At 38.4% G+C, this 18187-nt stretch overlaps 1 protein-coding gene across 5 annotated transcripts in view; it reads left to right on the forward strand.

The window, feature by feature from the left end:
• The window catches only part of MND1 (meiotic nuclear divisions 1), a 42442-nt gene that overhangs the window by 12168 nt on the left and 12087 nt on the right, over positions 1 to 18187 (forward strand). For 4 of the 5 annotated variants that reach the window (XM_075421590.1, XM_075421589.1, XM_075421592.1 and 1 more), the window contains 4 exons: positions 4235 to 4324; positions 7402 to 7552; positions 9570 to 9644; positions 11487 to 11601. In XM_075421590.1, coding sequence (XP_075277705.1) covers positions 4235 to 4324; positions 7402 to 7552; positions 9570 to 9644; positions 11487 to 11601 — 431 coding nt within the window. The remainder of the gene's footprint in view (positions 1 to 4234; positions 4325 to 7401; positions 7553 to 9569; positions 9645 to 11486; positions 11602 to 18187) is intronic. The other variant, XM_075421594.1, reaches the window with a different exon arrangement.

An 18187-nucleotide genomic window follows, 5' to 3' on the forward strand; every position in this document is an offset into this window, starting at 1 on the left:
ATGAATATTAGGGAACAGATAGCATAGCTAAAGAATGGTCCTCTAAAACCAGAGAAGTACATCAGTACTTCTGCAACTAATGCACGTGACTTATGTTAGGAATTATTTATGTAGACATTTTTATCTAATATGTACGCTTACAATTTTATTTTATTAGGCTGCAGAAAAAGTAATAAATAGTCCCTTTCCAGGAAAAATACAAAGTTAATTGTTGAATAGTTCTTTCTTTTAAGGCCCATTGTAATATATAGGCAGGATCCCTATGTGTTGACTAAGCAGTTATGGCAATCTTCCGATGTTCAGACTGGGCTTCCCTTTTTCACTCCGATTTGAGGGCATCTCATTAGCTTTCTACTCTTCCTGGGATTGGCCTAGCTGTTTTGATAATCTGCAGCCCCAGTCTGTCGGGTGATTCCAGTGACTCCATTCCCTTCTGGTTTGCTGCCTTTTTTTTTTTCTGTTTTTAATTTTGTTTCTCCCCTCTTAAGTAGCAATGACTCTTCCAACAGAGGCAATTAGTGCCCTATTTTCATCCTGCATGCTTTCACAGATGTGTGCATTTTCTTTGAAATAAAGGAGCAGACACATAAAGAGATGGCCAGCTGTGAAGCTGCTATGGTATGACTCGCTAGCTTCATACCCTCCAGTGGGAGTTTTAGCAGTAAGAAGTATCCTAAAGGCAAGTGACTCAGAATTTGCATCATTTAAACATTGAGAGCATGTTGATTATATCTATGCTCATTTGTTTGTTGATCTTGTAAAGTTTATTCCCTGGATCAGTCTCCTGGAAGATACTAACAAAGTTTTGTTTGAAGCAGTCCAGGGTTTTTGTTAGCTTTTTGCATCTTGCATTTAAAAAATGCCGGTGTCTTGAAATGATTCCTAGTTTAGCAAGTCTTAGAATGTCCAGCAGAGAATACTCTTCTAATGCTGTAACTTATTAGAGCCTTCTGGAATTGTGTTTAATGGCATGCTACAAAGCCCTGGAGGGTGTGCTTAGTTACTGCTGTCATGGCAGACTTCTAAAAATACAGTGCTCTGGAGGCTTCTGTTAGAGTTAAGCAACCTCATAATTTGGTGTTCATTAGTTGAATTTCATGCTTTTACTAGCTGTTAATATGTAACTAGATTGATGGCAACTGTGAAGTGTAGGTTTTCCTTTCCTGCCTTCTTGATGAGTATAACCTAAAATTGGCAGAGTATTTTTTGAAAAAAATAGCTGGCTCTGTAATAACTGTAAGGATTATACAGCAGGTCTGAAGGAAGAATCCTACTACATTAAAAAGTATGTATTGTTACTGTGCCCCAGTAGTGCATATTATATATTCATGCTGATACAGTGCAGGAAAAAATACTAGCTTTTTCTAAGAGTATTTTTTGTGCAACTGCTTTTTTAGGTAGTGTCATCACACAGTTTACTTTTCCTTTTTGAAGAGGCTTGCATACTGGCTGCTCGCTCCATTCCTGACATTTCAGTGAAACTGTTGATCTGAAATGCAGAGAAATTGAGAATAAACATGGGGCTCTCACTCCAGAAACCCAGTCGAATCTGGCACAGAGGCAGCCCTGTGCCCTACGCATCTCCCCGTGCCCCACAGCAGGCATGGCAGGTGTGAGTGACAGTTCAGCAGAAACCCAGCATCCTGAGAAGGTTTAAAGGCTTAGATGTTCGGCACTGCCTGGCAAACCTGTAAGTTTGCCTCTGTTCTAAGGCCAGGAGCTTCCAGCCTGGGGATAAGGTGGAAGCAATACTACTTTCGAAACAGGATTTGATAGAAACGGTGAGTTATAATCGTACTTAATTTGAACTTTGACTTTCACCTTAAAATCTTGTCATTCAATTAATATGGCATATTTTATTTCAGAAAATTAGCATGCATGCAGAAATAAAAATACTAGCGTGCAATTACAGAGGTCTCACTTCATAGCATTTTCCCTTTATGAAAGGAATGAAACAAAAACAATAAAAAACCAAAGTGTAAAACCAAAATGTGTGAAGGTAGTTTGAAGCAGGGAGACTTTAGAGGAAAGGTCTTTCTCATCATAGTTGAACAGCTCATTATTGTTGAACACGTGGTAGTTCCATCAAAGACTATTCTTTGGATCAGGCATTTGAGATGACTTGGTTATATGTCTGAGCATTACTCAGAATTGATGAAATTGGCAAAAAGAGTGGAGTGCTGTCAAAACTTTGAAATTTGATAAATGTATTTTACAGAGACTTTTTATTTAACTGATAACATCTCAGTGTAGAATTTGGGCTTTTTGTAAAGTCTGTGGAATAAAGTTTTGATTTGTTTCTTGTAGTCTTTAGGCCTGACTTGAGCTCAGGGAATATCAGATGAATATTGTGTTTAAATTGGGACTGTGTGTGCTTAGTCTCTGAAGGCATTGTCAGCGTACGGCCCAGCTGGTTAGGATAGCAATCTTTAAAAGCCCTTTGGGGACAAATTAGAACTTTTCTTCTTTCTCTCCCTTTCTTTCCAAGGGAAAATATTTTTCAGTGTTCTTTCTGCCTTGAACAGATCTGTTAACAGTCACCTTGGACTTCACAAGTTTAGTAAATACACTGATGTGCTGTAACAAGCATCCCTCATGTCCAGGTATTGAAATTTTCTGTAGTTGTGTCAGTCATGCAAATGCCCTTTGGCTCTTTCAGCCTTCCCTATTAGACTGCTTGCATTTGTGAAAATGGGTTGAAGAACAGGCGTTTCAGCTCTTTTTTTCTTTTTTTGCCCCTTTTTTTTTCTTTAGGTCGGTGGGGACATACTTGGTGTTTGTATCTGATCAGACAGCCATCTGTCCCTCAGGTCGTGCCAATTATGCCAACTCTGAAAGCAGCCAGAGAAATTCAGTTCTTTCATTCAGCCTGCACAACTGTTTCTTTCACCTTTTGTTTATTAAGGAGATTGGCCTGGAGTGGTTATTTTCTGTTGCATAACTGCTACTTACCAAACAGTGTTGCAAATGAATGAAGCAAAACCAAAAGCTCCCAGCAAGACATCTTCTCTAAGTAAACTTTAACTTATTTATTATGGCAAATCTAAAAAGATAGAAAATAATTAAATTAAAAACTACTTTTAATGTAGAGGGGTTTACTGTATAGTAATAATCTTTAAAATAACTGCAGCTAGCAATATAAGGTTTGTGCATGGATGGGTGAAGGTGCCAGTGGAGCAGGAATTCCTCATTTATTTCTTCTGAATACGCTGCACATTTTGTTTTCTTTATCCAGAAGCAATTGCAGGAAGAAGGACCTGTCTCATAGTCGGCATGACCTGAGAATAGTCATGCCTAATTTACCATGTGATATTTCAGTCTCACTCTCATGTGTTAACATGTTAAATAAATCAGGATTATAGGCCTAAATTTAATCTTGAAAAACAAAATGGATTGTGTTTGTGGGAGGGGCAAGTAAGTCAGTGTTACCCACATGAATACTCTAGCAAAACGTGTAAATACTGCTTATAAGTGCAGGGATTTAACTTCAGAATTTTTGGGGGTTTTTTTGAGAGTCTTTATAGTGCTTTGTCAGACAGTTGTAAAGAGAGACAGATATTTGTTTAGTTAGTTCCCTGAAAAAACCTTCACTTATTTAGCTTGAGTGTCTGATATTTTTTTTTATCGCTGACATAAGTTACACTCTAAAACTAAAGAATAACCCACTCGTTACCTCTTCAGTGGTTCTTTAAAAAGACAGAAGCACACTGGCAGAATTAATAGCATGATATTTTGAACAAGTTTTATTCATTTAAAAGAATCAGTGCACTAGCCCTTCATTTTGAATGGGAAATACAGTTTGTTTTGGGCCTCCTTTTTCTCCAGAATGATATTTATTCCTTACATTCTCTGAAGTTTTTGAACTAACTCAAAGATTGCATTAAAAATGAGGTAGTGTTTTTGTGGTAAAATTTGTAGCATGCACAAAGAGAAGAGAGTTCTTGTATTGAACATCTCTCTAGTATACCTATAATGCAGTGTTTTAAAAAAAAAAAATTCTTGTGAGTACAGAAATATGGTGAACCCTGACTCTGTCTCTTCTCTTTTTCTACAGTCTGTTTCCCATCCATTTGATGGTGTTCTCTTGCTGAAAAATCTCGTTGTCTCATCCATTTGATGGTGTTCTCTTGCTGAAAAATCTCGTCTGTTCTTCGATTTCAGAGTTACAAATTCTTATTCTATGTTGCTTTAATCTCTACTCTTGTTCTTACCTGTATTTGTTGAACTATTGCAGTCTCCCAGTTACTTCTCTCATGGTCGTTCTAATTCCCAGCAGACACGGTTCCCTACTTCGTATTGCTGAAATGACTTGTAGTGACTTGGGGTAAGACATTGCATGCTTCTTTTATCTTCCTTTCACAAGTGTTACAACAGAAAAGAAAAAGGTCTCTTAGTTGTATTTATGTAACAAGTGTATGTTTGCTGTCTGTGCTGCACTAAGAGTGCATCACAACCCTGACTGAAGTCCCAGTGAACCTGGGACCTGGTCCTGCAGTAATTCACTTCACTGGGTGGGTTATATGCAAAAATGGCATTTCACGAGTGCTACGCAGGCATCCTGAGGGCACAACAGAAGTGACAATACTGCAGTTCACCGTAGTACTCTCTGCTCCACTGTGAGCATAATTAGCCAACTTACAAGTTTACTTCTGTGTATTTGGAGGCCCTGGCAAGCATGTATTTGTGACTGTGTATGTGAAAGAAGTTGTTAAATGCTTACTTTGTGTAGTACTTTAGAAAGCAATTCTGCATATCGATGTGCTTTTTTTCTCTTTTAAGTTTTATTGTTTTAGTCAACAGTGATTGCTGAGCAGTTTCTTTTAGTAATGTTCTGTGCCTTTCTTCTAACACAAAAGGTCTGTTTTCAATATTTTCAGATTGTTCTTTGGCTGTTAATCTTTGCATTTTTACTCTCTATATTACTAGTCTGCTTTCTGGCTTCAAATCGTTTTTATCTTTCTTTAAAATCTAGAGGAATGCTTTGAAGTACTTTCTCTCCATGTCTTCTGTCAATTCCATTTAAGTTTTTCAGTGGTGGGTTAGGTTTAACATAGGAAAAAAATACACCCAATGTCACCCTAAAACTCTTGAACTGCTTTTGTTTAAGCTGAAAGCAAACAGGCCCTTGTCTCCGGCCTAAAACAAAGCATAGTGAGCTGCAAACCCAAGATAAGTAACTTTGCAAAGTTACAAATAATTAAAAAATGGATATCTTGAATTCTTCTGTAGTGCCACAGTGAGTGGTGCTCACGATAGCAGTAGTTTTTAACACCATTTTTGGTTGAGTGTTTTGGCTGGAAGAGAACTGAGCGTATGATATTTCTCTTTAAGACCATAATGACAGTGGGATAACAGCTGTGAAGGCTCTTGGTGGTTCACATATGAGACCTTGGTTTGATTCTTGTCCAGTGTACATACCAGGGTCTGTGTTTGCATGGCTTAAACCAGGTTTGTAGATATCTTAATATGCTGGAGAGACAAGCTACATGTTTGGTGGGGTATTGGTGGTTAGAGTGGTTAAGAACGAGGAACCAGAAGGAATATGACCAACAAAAACTCTTGCTGGAGAATAAAAATCCAGTTGTGTAGACCTAGGACAGCATCAGGCAGGTTTTGAGAAGGAAGAGAACTGGAGCCTGCTGCTGTTGTGTGTCAGGGTTAAATGTTTCTCTTCCAGACGTACACCACTGACTTGCCAAAGTGGAACCCTCGTAATAATGCATGCCTAGTACATTATAAATTACCTGCGTACGTCTAGTCTGTCTCCTTTGATACAAACCAGACCCCAAGGCCTGTGATGGAACTGATGGTTATCATCAGCACGTAGCACTTAGCACACACAAGCCACTGTACAAACGTATAGCTAACCATTGTGAGACCTTTGCAAAGTCAGAAGGAACATCCCTTTGGGGGGCTTTGGATTCAATTCGTGTCGAAGCTAGGCCAGTGGTCAGTTAATTGACCGCAGTGGTCTGTGAGATTAAAGGAGCTGTTTCCCAGCTCTCCTTTTTTATAGATGCTACTTAGTTAGCTCATTAATCTGTTGTCTTGTAGGCTCCCACCATGTTTTGCAAACACTGAAAATGCTCTTGTGGAGAATTTTTTTTAATTTTTAATTTTTAATTATTTAGTATCCACTCCTTCTTTGAACAGCTTTCCCCTAGATGGCGTTTTTCCAGCTTGCTTGCATCTTGCTTAATCATGTGGTGATTCAGAGCAGTCAGACTGGAGACACAAAACTTTCTAGTACAGTAGAACATCTCTTTTTGTACTGGTTTTCCACACCTGATCAGTTACACTTGTGGCAGAAGGTTGTTCGGCTGTCAGACCAGGCATCTCTCTAAAGAAAGATAGAGGGGAGATAATAAGCAACTTGTTCTCCAGACCAATCTCGCTGCTATTGGCAGGAGTCAGATTTCGCTCAGGGTGGTTAATGTTCCTTGAGAATATTTGCCAATTCCCTTGAAAAATGTCCTAAGATTGCTCCAGGGATTGAAATCTTCCATCCGCTACTGTGCTCCTTTGCAATCAGGCTTTTCTGCAGCTGGTGAGTGGGAAAGTCAGTCACTGTATTTGGCCAGATGTGATCCTCTGCCATCATACATACACAACACTTGCAAATTCTCCTTTTTTTTTTTCCTTGTAATGCCTGTAACCTGTCACCTGCCATTTGCCCGTACCTCTCTGTTAAGTATTGCATCATCTGTATTCATCCCTCCTCCGACTCCTTTATCCTTGCTGACTGTCTTCCCTCCTTCCGTGTACAGTTATTTTCAGCTGTGTTCCCACCTCTGTATGCAAGCCTTCCTGCTTCTCCCATCATCACAGATTCCTTGCGCAGGCCCTGGCCATCTGTTTCTCGCCTTCTGCATCTTTGTACTATGTTTGGTTTTTTTCAGTATCTCGCCGCCTTCTGCTGTTCCTTTTCTTATCCTCATATTTTGTTTGTTGTCATGGGAATACCCACTGTGACTTCTAAATAATACACAAAGAGCTGTGGTTTCATTTTATTTTGTAAATTCTTGTTTGTGAAGACAGAATTAAAAAAAAAAAAAACACCAAAACCAAAAAAACCCAAGAAATTAAAATCTATGAGAGAACAACAGCAAAATCTTGAATAAAATTGTATAAAATTTATCACTGCTTTTAGAGAGAGGAAGATCTTCCAATCTTCTAATGTCGTGGCATGGCCACCTTGCGTGTTATGTAGGTTAGAATCTAAGCAATTTCTGAAGTTCTCAGTGTTTGTCATTACTGCCTCTTTAAAGATTAAATGCTGTGGAATACAGAGGACCAAGAAAATAAGAAGATGCCATACTGGGAAACATGCTTCCAAGCTGGAAACCAGCTTCTATGATTTTATTGCAATTCCTGAGAGCTCTTCCTCTGCTTCCATTTTAGAGAATTCAGAGAAATTCGTAAAGAACTTCATGAATATGAAAAAACAGAGCAAGTGACACCTTTATGGCCTCTCTTGCAGAAAGCATTGGTGTATTCTTTGCACTTGTGGTATATGGGCCTAGATAAACTCCTTGGCTTCTCTGCTTCCTCTGTGAGTTTTGTTCCAGAAAAATTCTTTGTTCAGAGATACTGAACAATGTGTGCTCTGGTGTTTGTCTTCCCTGGGCTTCATGAACGGCGAACTGCACCTAAGTACTTGTCCTCTTCTGAACTGTATACTTCTGTTTAGTACAGCATAATGTGGGGACTAACACACTTAATTTTTTAAGGATTTTATGGAAAGCCCAGAAAGAGTGCTGTTTAACTATCCACCAAAATTAAGATGGTGGTGTACTTCAAGCCACATACTGATGCCCACACTGCCTCTGTGGTTACTTGCACTGGGAGCAATGAGTAAACAGCTGGACATATTTTCCCCTGAATTATATATGCCTTACCATTAGTGTAACTTCTAGATAAATTGAAGAACAATTAAAACATTCTTTTTGAAAGGAGACCTTCTTGTCAGTATGTGTGCTCACACATGCATGAACACATACTTATCCAGAAAGAGTAATTTCTGTTTTAAAATTGAGCTATGAAAGGAATTCCTAAACCCAGTGAGCTGTGACCTGCGGTTAGGCTGGGTCCTAATCTGCAAGGACCAGTGGTAGGGAGTTTCTTTTTACTGTTATGGCTGATGTTTAAGACTTGGCAGTAAGCTCTGCCTGGTAGTTATCGTGCATTTACATTTAATATGTATTTCTGAAAACACAGATGAACGTGTATTTAAGTAGAAATTGAGATGCCATTATAGCTCCAAAACAGTTCTGTCTGCATTGCGTAAATGTGGTCTTCGTGTTTCAGCTGCACGAGAATATAAATGATATGGTTAAATTATAAGGGCTAGGAATTGCAAGAAGTGTGTAGGTATGCTTTTCCACTCAGTGAAATGCTTGGTAAGAAAGAGAATGTAGAAGTGAAGGCTTCAAATGAAGGTTTTTGAGGGAAGGCAGAATGAAACCTGAGCTCTGACAGCCACCTTCATCATCTTCATGATTATTCTGATATACTAGTTTGCTACCTGACTTGTGCTCAGAACATCTTAAAGCTAAACCAAAGAGTGAGTGCTTACAAACCATACTGTTGTTTCTTCTTTATTTTGTTTTCTTTTGTGTTGGTTTCAAATGCAGCAACTAGTTTCCAAATTATATTTTATTACAATTTTTTTTTTTGCATTCTTATTAATCTCATTTAGTATTTCAAGGTGCTTTGGCTAGTTCTGAGTATTATGTCCCAGAGGGTCAAGTCATGCAACCTGCTCAGCTTAAGAGTTTCCAAATTGTCTCTGGGAAACTTGCAACTAAACTGGAAGGGCCTGATTCAAGATAGGTGGCAGGTTAATGGAGAGGGATCTCTATTTATGAATGATTCCTCCTGGAGTAACAGGAAAATGGAAGGAGTATTTGCACCAGCCCTATGAGGTGTGACTTCTGTGAGATTCCACTGCCTCAGGCCTGAAGGAAGGGAACTCTGAAGTCCCACGGTGTGAGTGCACACAGAAGAAGGGGGCCATGGCTTTACATGCCTTTGAGCTATAGAGGCTTCTATTCACCAGTGTTCAAAAGGGATTGGGGCCATGCCGATGGCATACTGGACTTTGGGAAGACTGGTATCAGCGGCTGAGCAGGTGGATCTGCTACAGCTGTTGTCACTGCTTCCATTGAGTAAGGAGAGCTGGCAGAGGACCAAAGGAAAGCATCTAATCCAAAGCCTCCATGTCATAGTCTTTTGCATAGAGATGCCAGATTATGGTATAAAGTAGGATTTTGGTCCCATGCTGAACGTGCAGTACCTAACAAGATTGTGTGCAATGGAAGTGAAAATTTCTTAGACTTTAGGTTGCTTCCTGTAATTCTTTTCTGTGGTTCAGAGGCTTAGACTTGTATTTGGGTGCTTTTGTATTTGTTTTATGTTTATTTGTTACACAAGTTATATATAAATTTATATACTTAAAAGTGTATACCCATGTGTTTGTTTAAATATATTTCTATGTATACACATTTTATAGGTATGTTTAATATATCTTACTGAAATAGGTTGATTTTGTTCTTTGTTTCCTTTATCAGTTTGCTGAAAGCAGTCAGAAAAAAGAGGCTTTACAAAAAAGCATTGAGAAATCAAAAATTGGACGTGAAGATACTGTAAGTTGTTTTGGGGAGGAGGGACTCCTACCGGGAAATAGGGCTACAAGTATGCATGGTTTGTAAATACTAATGTAGTCATTGGAAATTCATTAAGAATTCTAAATACCAGAGGTGAGAAAGGGGCAGAAAAAAATCTGTAAAAAAGCTATTAGATTATTCTTTAGTTCGTCATGCACTAGTGAGTAAAATATTGACAGCTGGCTGCTCTAAGGCTGAGAAAATGTGTGACTGCCTGAAGTCTGGTAATCTTCCAGGCTTTTTCAGATTTAAAGATATCTTAAAACTTGAACTACCCAGAGGTATGTACCAAAGTTGCCAATGGTTGCGGAACTGCCAAATCTAGTAACTACAAACTTGGCTGTTGGCGGTCTTTGTTTTTTTTTATCTTATTTATAATCTCAATTTCTAAACTACTGTTCTGAGCAGCCGTGTAAGCTTGGTGCTCATTGCATGCTGAAGCTGTTAACACTGCGAAATAATATTTAGGCTTTATATTTACCATACATATGAAGTAGCATATTAGTTAGAAATACTTCATATGGTATTCTGAGTTGCTGATTTGTTTTGAGATACTCAGTCTAAAGTGGTTTAAACCTCCAATAAATAAATGCGTAAACAGGGATGGTCAGAATCTTTCAGGTGGAACTAAATTTTGTAGGAAAGTGCTACATCTTAGAATGCAGAATGTTTTATAGAAACGCTCTGGGTTTTGCTGTAATCAGAGAATCCCAGGCAGGTTTCTCATGCCGTTGTACTTGTCAGGTTTCCAAATGGACTGTTCGAGACTTGGGCTTCTCCACCATGTGGCCTGCCCTAGTCACAAGAAGCTATTGGTCCTGGAAATCTTGTTCTGGCTGATGCTTCTAACATTTTGGTTCCGGATTATACATCAGGAAGAAGTCCAGAGAAATCCAGATCACGATGGAGGTCTCTGAGCAGCTGGCTTCCGTACCCCAGCATCTGGAAGCTTTTGATTTTCAATCTGTATTTTCAGAACGTGCTGAATCCAAACTGCTGACAAAAGCACCTGGGAATATTGAAGTTTGAATAAAAAAAACCAACCCACCTCAGACTGCTGGGCTGCCGTGGAGGTTCCCATTGGCTAAAAACCTGATGGTTTGCAAACTCATGCTATCTGGCGTTTTCAGGCTACCCAGTGCCCTTGCAAGAGTTCTTTGAATATCAGCCAGTTACAGGGTTTGGCTGTAACTACAGGCTGAATTAGACGTATGTGTTGAGTTGGCTATGGGAGAGCTCATCTCGGTGTCTGCAGATTCTTACCAATCAATGGAATGTTTGAGGTCAATATTGTATACTCTCCCAGCAAAGAGTGCTTTGTCATAAATATCTGAATTTATTTTTGAGACTGCTGCCCTTAAACGGTATGGAAGAAAGAAGGAGAAAAATAAATAAAATACATTCAGAGGGTGTTCATACACAGCATCCCGATTTGTGGAAGTGTGAATGGTAGGTTATTCTGTAATGCTGTCTTTAATGGCAAGGACTCCTAAATACCGTGTAACCTTAACGCCCTACAATTAAGAGATCTGTTTGGAATTTGTCAGATCACGTCGAATTCAAAGGTTGTAGACAATTGTTCTTTTGTTCATCCATTTTGGCCTTAAGTTTTTTTCATCTGGTTTGTATGCGATATCATTTAGCGTCGGTTGGAGTTTTGTGTGTGCATAAAATGCTCACCTGGTTCATTGACAGAAAGCAGCAGTGAAAAGAGCTTTTAAGTTTACATCTTTTTATTTTTTGAAAAATGTTCTGTGCAATAATTACTGATTTTTATTTTTACAGTTTTTCTATATCTTCTAACATACTTTGAATCCTTAGGCGGAACGTGCAGCTCTCATAGAGGAACTTGCTGCCCTTCGGCAGAAAAAAGAGCAGCTAAAGGCAGAAATAGACAAATACAGAGAATGTGACCCAGACGTCGTGGAAGAAATGCGTAAGTTGTATATAGTTTAAAGTGAACTTTTGCACAAAAAGGTCTGCACTTCTTCAGCTTAAAATCTGGTATGCAGACATAAGCCAAAGAATAGCTGCTTTTCTTATTAAAGCTGTAAGCAATACAATACAGGTACACTGACCATTTCTTTTCATGTTCTGTTGTATTATATAAGGGGCATTTTATAGATATTTGCTCTGCCAGCAACCAAGCAGTTAAGAAACAATCCTAACATTGAAATACTCTGACACATTCGAATTAATGTCAGGACCATTCTTTCTAGAACCATATTCTGTAACTTCCAAGTGTGCTGAACCCTAGAATGTGTGTAGGAAGAGTAGTCTCTGGCTCCCACTTACTTTCAGTTCCATGCTGGCAAAAGAGGTATCTTTCTGTGTACTTTGTCTTGTCTGTATAGAACCTAAGCATTCCATTAGAGACACTTAATTGTGACTTACACGTAAGTATGGTATTACACTGACTTACTGTTTGTACTGTCTCTGACGTGCTGGGTTTTGGTTGGAGTTTCTAATTCTAATGGAATACGAGAATGAGTGACTTTAATACTTAATACAGAATTGGGCACTGAAACGTACTTAATATTCTGATCCTTAGCATGAAAAATGAAAAGCATGCATAAAATTTTATTGAATTTTCTCTACTTCAACTTTCATGTTTTATTTATTAGACTTTTACATTGCTTCCCAAACACCACCGCATATTCAGTTGCTGTAATGCCAAAATGCCATTACAGAGTGATGAGGAACAGGCACAGACCTTCTTCTGAGAAGATATCTGACTGAATCTTCCTCTTTCCTTATTCTTACAACAAAGTCCGCAGCTTTAGAAATGTGCTGAGAGAAAGCCAGGAAAGTAAACAGAGTTGGCAGCACACCTCAGAAATGGACAGATAGTATTTATTTTGAGGGGCCGTGACATTTTTTGTCAGCTGCGTTATCTTTCCCCAAGGATGCAGTGGTATGCCAGGGAATAAGCAAACTCGAGACCTGAGGTTAGTTACTGTGCTGTAAATCCCTTGCTGTGTGCTCTCCCGAGGACAAGTAACAGACTGATTCCAGCTGTAAAAATGAATGAGGTTAGGCAGATACCGACAGCAGAGGGGTTCGTAGTGCCAGGTATTTTAACTGCTAAGATACTGTTATAGTAAGCGTTGCGCCGAGTGATCTGAGGAGCCTCTGCAGTTGCAGTGAGCACGTTCCTAAATACTAGGCACAAGGGGGCAAATCACAGTGTGAATGCGAGGGCAAACCGCGTTAGCTGGCAACACAGAGACTGATATCCTGAAAAGAGGGAAGGGGAAAGAAATGGAGTCATTAGTTACCTCAGTCATGCCTGTCTCTTCTTTCTTTTTTTTTTTTTGTTTTGTGTTTTTTTGTTAAAGTGTGTGGAAGCTCCATGTGAGCTTCTGCATTGGAGTTGATGTAAAACAACAATTTTGGAACAACAGAGGGATGAGCATTTAAGGGAGCGGGTGAGGTTAGCCTTGTTAGGTTACCTGTAGGATTCCCAGGGGTATATACAGTAGTGTTTTGAAAATAATTTGTCCCTGACCTTTGATTAAAAAGTTGCTGCTTTGTTATATGTTTCATTAGTCATTGCACTGGCAGTGCACATTGTTGCTGGCAATGTGTAATTGATATTGCCGTTTATTCATTTTCGGGGGCTTAATGTCTTTGTCAAAGCTGAATGGAATTTTACAGGCTCTTAAGGGGTGGAGGGGGGAGGTTGGGGGCATTTCTCTCCTTCCAGAGTGCAGGGAAGTGCAAAGGCAAAAGATGATACAGGAAGTTACGGTTTTTAGTGTAAGGAGGCAATAAAGTATCTCAGGCAATGGAAGGTGTTCAGCTAGACATGAAAGTTATCGTTGCTGTTTCACAGAATAACCTTGTAATCAAAGTCACTGATTCATAGATTTTAAAGCATTTTCAAACTGCATGAGTGATATGATTTTCTACTAGCTGTGCAATTTAAATAATGTAATCCTTGATTCTTCTCAGTTAGATCACCCGAGCAGATTACTAACTCTAAATTACCTTATTTTAATTTTGAGTCAGAAATTAGAGATGGCTGTTATGTCCTATAACTGAACTCTTGTTAACAGTTGGATTGTTCAGTATAATATTTTTTGTAGTGGGCAGTTGTCACTTTTTACATTTGGGATTTCCCTCCTTTTCCTTAACAACTTCAACCTGTAAGGAAATCTTTCTGATGCTCAGTATAAAATTTCACTCTGTTATTTTCCCATCTCATATCATAGAGCTGCCTTGATTTTTTAAATTTTTTTTTCTCATTTTGGGGGTGTATCAAATTGTCATCTCATTTCAGTGGCCTTCACATTTGGTGAATGCTTTGCTGTGCCTTTTTAATGCTCTTTCCCTCAAAGCAATATCGCAGAAACAAACCTATTGTACAGCGATGAGCCTCATTGAAACACACACACACACTAATTCCAGGGTCAAAGCAAAGTTTGGATGATTAATAGTAAATATCTGAAGACTCAGCTAAAAGCTGAACATCTGTCGTACTTCCCGAGTCTTGTGGTGGGAAAGTCATGTTTGACCATGTAACTAAATATACCATAATGCATATTCACAAGGGGGCAAATCAAAATGCTAAAATACTCTTTTTTTTTTTGCTGACTTCACTGCTTGTCCTTTTAATATCAATAACAAATGTTTTGCTTTGTTTTGGCTTAATTTCCTTGGCTTTTGTATTAGAGAGCTGAAGTATAAACTCTAACGCCTTCCCACGTTTACAGCATTTGGACATGGAATTTAACTATTTATATGTAACAATTAATTACAGTAAATAGCAGAAGAAACAATATTTAGGGACTGACCACTAGAGGAAGCTACATAATAGTCTGGTCTTGTGGATGTATTCGGATAATTCCATTTTACAAGGTAGGGTATTGTAAAAATTGCAAAATATATGGATTTCTTCCAATGACTGCTGCAGTTCAGTGGTTGAAGCTTCTCTTTGCCCCTTGAAAATGTTGTATAAGACATCTTGTGTGAGTTAGGATTGAGTAATGAATTTTTCCTCAGCATTAAAGGAAACTAACAACACTCATCGGAAGTAAAAAAAAAAAAAAAAAAAAAAAACACCAAAACCAAAAAGCAACAACAAAAAAACCCCAAACCCCCAAAAAACAAACCTGGGAGAGGTTATACTTCTTTGTTAGGCCTGTAGTCCTGCCTGCTTCAGCTCGTGCAGGACAGAGCCCTTGTTTCTCGTCTTTGAGGCAGATTTTTGTAGGCTGGAGGATATTCTTGTGGAGAAGCAGCCGTTGTAGAGAAGAGATTATTCCTCCAGGAGAAAGGCTGATATGACACAACATGTCTGTGTGCAAAGTTGGATATGTGTGATGTTGCTGGATTCCCTAAGATTATGGTAGAGGACAAAGGCATGGAGAATGCAAGCTTTCAGTAGTTCATAATTTGTCCAGATTCTCATCAGGCCAACAAAAAAAGCTCCACGTAACATCAAGACTAACCTGCTGCATAAGTTTAGCATGGAGCTAATAAAATTTTTCTGACAATTAATTTTATAGAAAGGTTTGTCTGGCAGCCCAAGTGCATAAATGATACGGGTTTTGAGTTGTTGGACAGCTTGCAGCTGGAAACAGGAATTTTCAGTGCTCACTGTAAAATAAACATTTCTAGAATTCCAAACTTCTTGTTCTTCCATTGTAATTAGAGGAATGATTATTTACACTGTATTAAAACATTGTTGAGTCTTAGCAATTTGTGTCACAGTACCCATGCTTTGGTAACTTTGTGCCTTTGCATAGGACAGTAATCTCAGAGATAGTTACATGCTGACTGAAGCAAGTGACTTCCGTGTGGTATGACTGCAAATATTTATGGAGCTGGTCTCAGATGTTGCCTATCAGCATTAGTGTTTTATTTAACATGTTTTTAGAATGTCCAGTTACTGATAATTTTCATGTCTTAGGCTTTTACCTTTAAAACAGTGTTCTGAAGTTGTGTAGACAAACTATTCTCAAAAATTAGCAAACTGCCAGATACAACACATGTAATGTAGCAATTTTGGTGTCAACCTTTTTTACTTTTGCTCTCTTTGTTTATTTTTATCCTGTAGCAAGAGGCATAAGTGGTTCAAATGGACAGGATTTAAAAACACAAATATCCAGATAGTTATCCTTTTGAACCTCCGAAAGCATGATCTCAGAGGCATCACTACTAGTCCAGTTCTGGGTTAGATTATTTTCTGAAACTAGTACTTACATGGCTGTGTGAAAATAAGTTTTGAGAAAACATCCAGACTTTACTGAATACCATGAAAATATCATGCTGTATGTAGTATGTACTTGACTGTGTCCTTTTTGATTGTAGATGCTTCAAAAATTTCTAATTCTGATGTGTCTAAACACTGAAAATTTCACCTTGACAAACTGTTGTGAAGGATTATATTGGGGTGTACAGACAGTATGAGAAAATAGTTCTGGGTGTACCAGTTTCTTCACTCATCTTAATATCTTGAGGCTGAATGCTGAAAAGGTAATACTGATTTAGCTGCTGGATTTTGTGGGTTTGGGGTTTTCTTCTGTTTGGGATTTTTTTGTTGATACATCCTGCTATTATGTTCTAACTGTTAAGTTCAAATCAATTTGAAAATGTATTATGGATACAGATGTATTTAATTTTACAAAAACTTAGTACAAAGTGCTAGATTCTTTTGGGGGTTTCTTACTAATAGTGGGAATAGTCTCTGTTCCCACTATTAGTGGGAAACCGTAGTGAAGAAATGAAATGAAGATTGGACTATACCGGCTAATGGAGAGGCTTTGAAATGAGTTGCACGAGTCTTACTCGAAATTTGTCAAAAAGCTGATAATTTAGAAAATGTTTTAATAGGTTTTCTTTTATATTTTGTGGCAAAGACCATTGTTCAGAAAACATATCAGAAAGGTTATTCAAACCAAAGAGCTTTGTCAGTGCTTTCAGTCAATGAACTATTAAGTAGCTATTTTTATAAATGTAATGATTCACTTGGAAAAGTGAATGTTTACAAATAATTTTAAGCCCTATCTAGGTGCCACCAAGATCAATAGGGTATAGATCAAGCCTATATAGAGTGGTTTTTTTAATCGCGGGTAGATCCAGTATGTTCAGTTTGCAATTAGGAGGATGTTTTCTAGCTACTGACCATGAAATATGCACCTGGCATCCGAGAGACAAGCTGTGCTTTTTATGGTTTATGCATCAATACCATTAAGATAGATCTGCAATTAAAAATTAGTCATTCTATTGAAGCTAGACTAGCATCCTCACCCACGCTTACATTAGCCTTAGAGGGTTAGACTAAGCTTTCTTTGGAGTGAACCAGACACTTGCTTAAAAGTACATAGAAAAATAATAGATTTATAAGCAAGCACTCCTTTTTTTTACTTAGTCTCATATTTCAGAGAATTGTATATTTAATGTATTTATCTCCTGAAGATCTGGATGAGGATGTGACAGGAAACAGACAGGATATGTTCACGTACATAATTTGCAGGCTATCTGCTACTAATAATACCAAAACCACAAAGCCCACTGCCCTGCCCCCTTTTTTTTTTTTCCCTCCTTCGTCATGGAGTACCAGGATGTATATAGATGTGCACCAGTAATGAAAGAACACATTTACTTGACTAATTGCATCAGCTGAGATTTTTTTATTTTTATGCTTCCCCCGCTCCCTATACTGTTCTTTGAATGGCTTGTCATACAGTTGGAAGGTTGGCAGGTTAAATTACCTGTTCAAAAGCTACATTAAAAGACAAAGAAAAATGCTTTACCAAAACTAAAAAGAACTTAATTCCTCATTCTTCCTAAAAATTATAAATGTATGTAATCATAGTTACACATAGTAACAGTAAACATAAATTTTAACTGTTAAGTAAAGTTGAAAAAGGAACAGGATACTAATGAGTGGAATTACAAATGTATACTTGATTACTAACACTCCAGGCTCCTTCGGTAATCATAGCAAGTGAGCAGGAATTGCAAGGTTAAGCAGTATCTCTGCTGCTTTATCTTCATCCTTTCCAATTTTCTTTTTATCTTGAAAATCAAGGGAGGCTTGTTTGCAGTTCAGTTATTGAAAACGCTGGTCGACCGACGGAGCACACACTTGCAGAGAAGAATCCGGCTGTGATTACTGGAGGCCATAACATGGTGGTTTAAGGACTTTTCCTGACAAAAATAGGTTAAAGAGTTCTCACCTTGGCCGTTCATTCCCATGCTGCAGTTCACCAGTAATAATAGCAAGTTGTCGGCTCAAGTTAGGAACTGATGGTGTATTTATCTTTGTCTTGTGGTAGACTCTCCCAAGGTCTTTGAAATCTCGCTTTCCACTGAGTGGTCTGTCTGATGAGGTCTTTCTCTGCCTTCTTCAGAAGGCTTTCACACATGGTAATTTGTCATGCTTCTCCCAGAATTGTCTATCTTGTGGTAGTTGCCCTGAAGAGCAACCAGGGATCCTCTGACCAACTAGGAGCACATCTGGTGACAAATTTTCAAACGGCATCTTCCTGAACTCTGCAGTGAGTTGAACTGTG

The sequence above is a fragment of the Opisthocomus hoazin genome, chromosome 5, assembly GCF_030867145.1.
Source record: "Opisthocomus hoazin isolate bOpiHoa1 chromosome 5, bOpiHoa1.hap1, whole genome shotgun sequence".
Taxonomy (NCBI): domain Eukaryota; kingdom Metazoa; phylum Chordata; class Aves; order Opisthocomiformes; family Opisthocomidae; genus Opisthocomus; species Opisthocomus hoazin.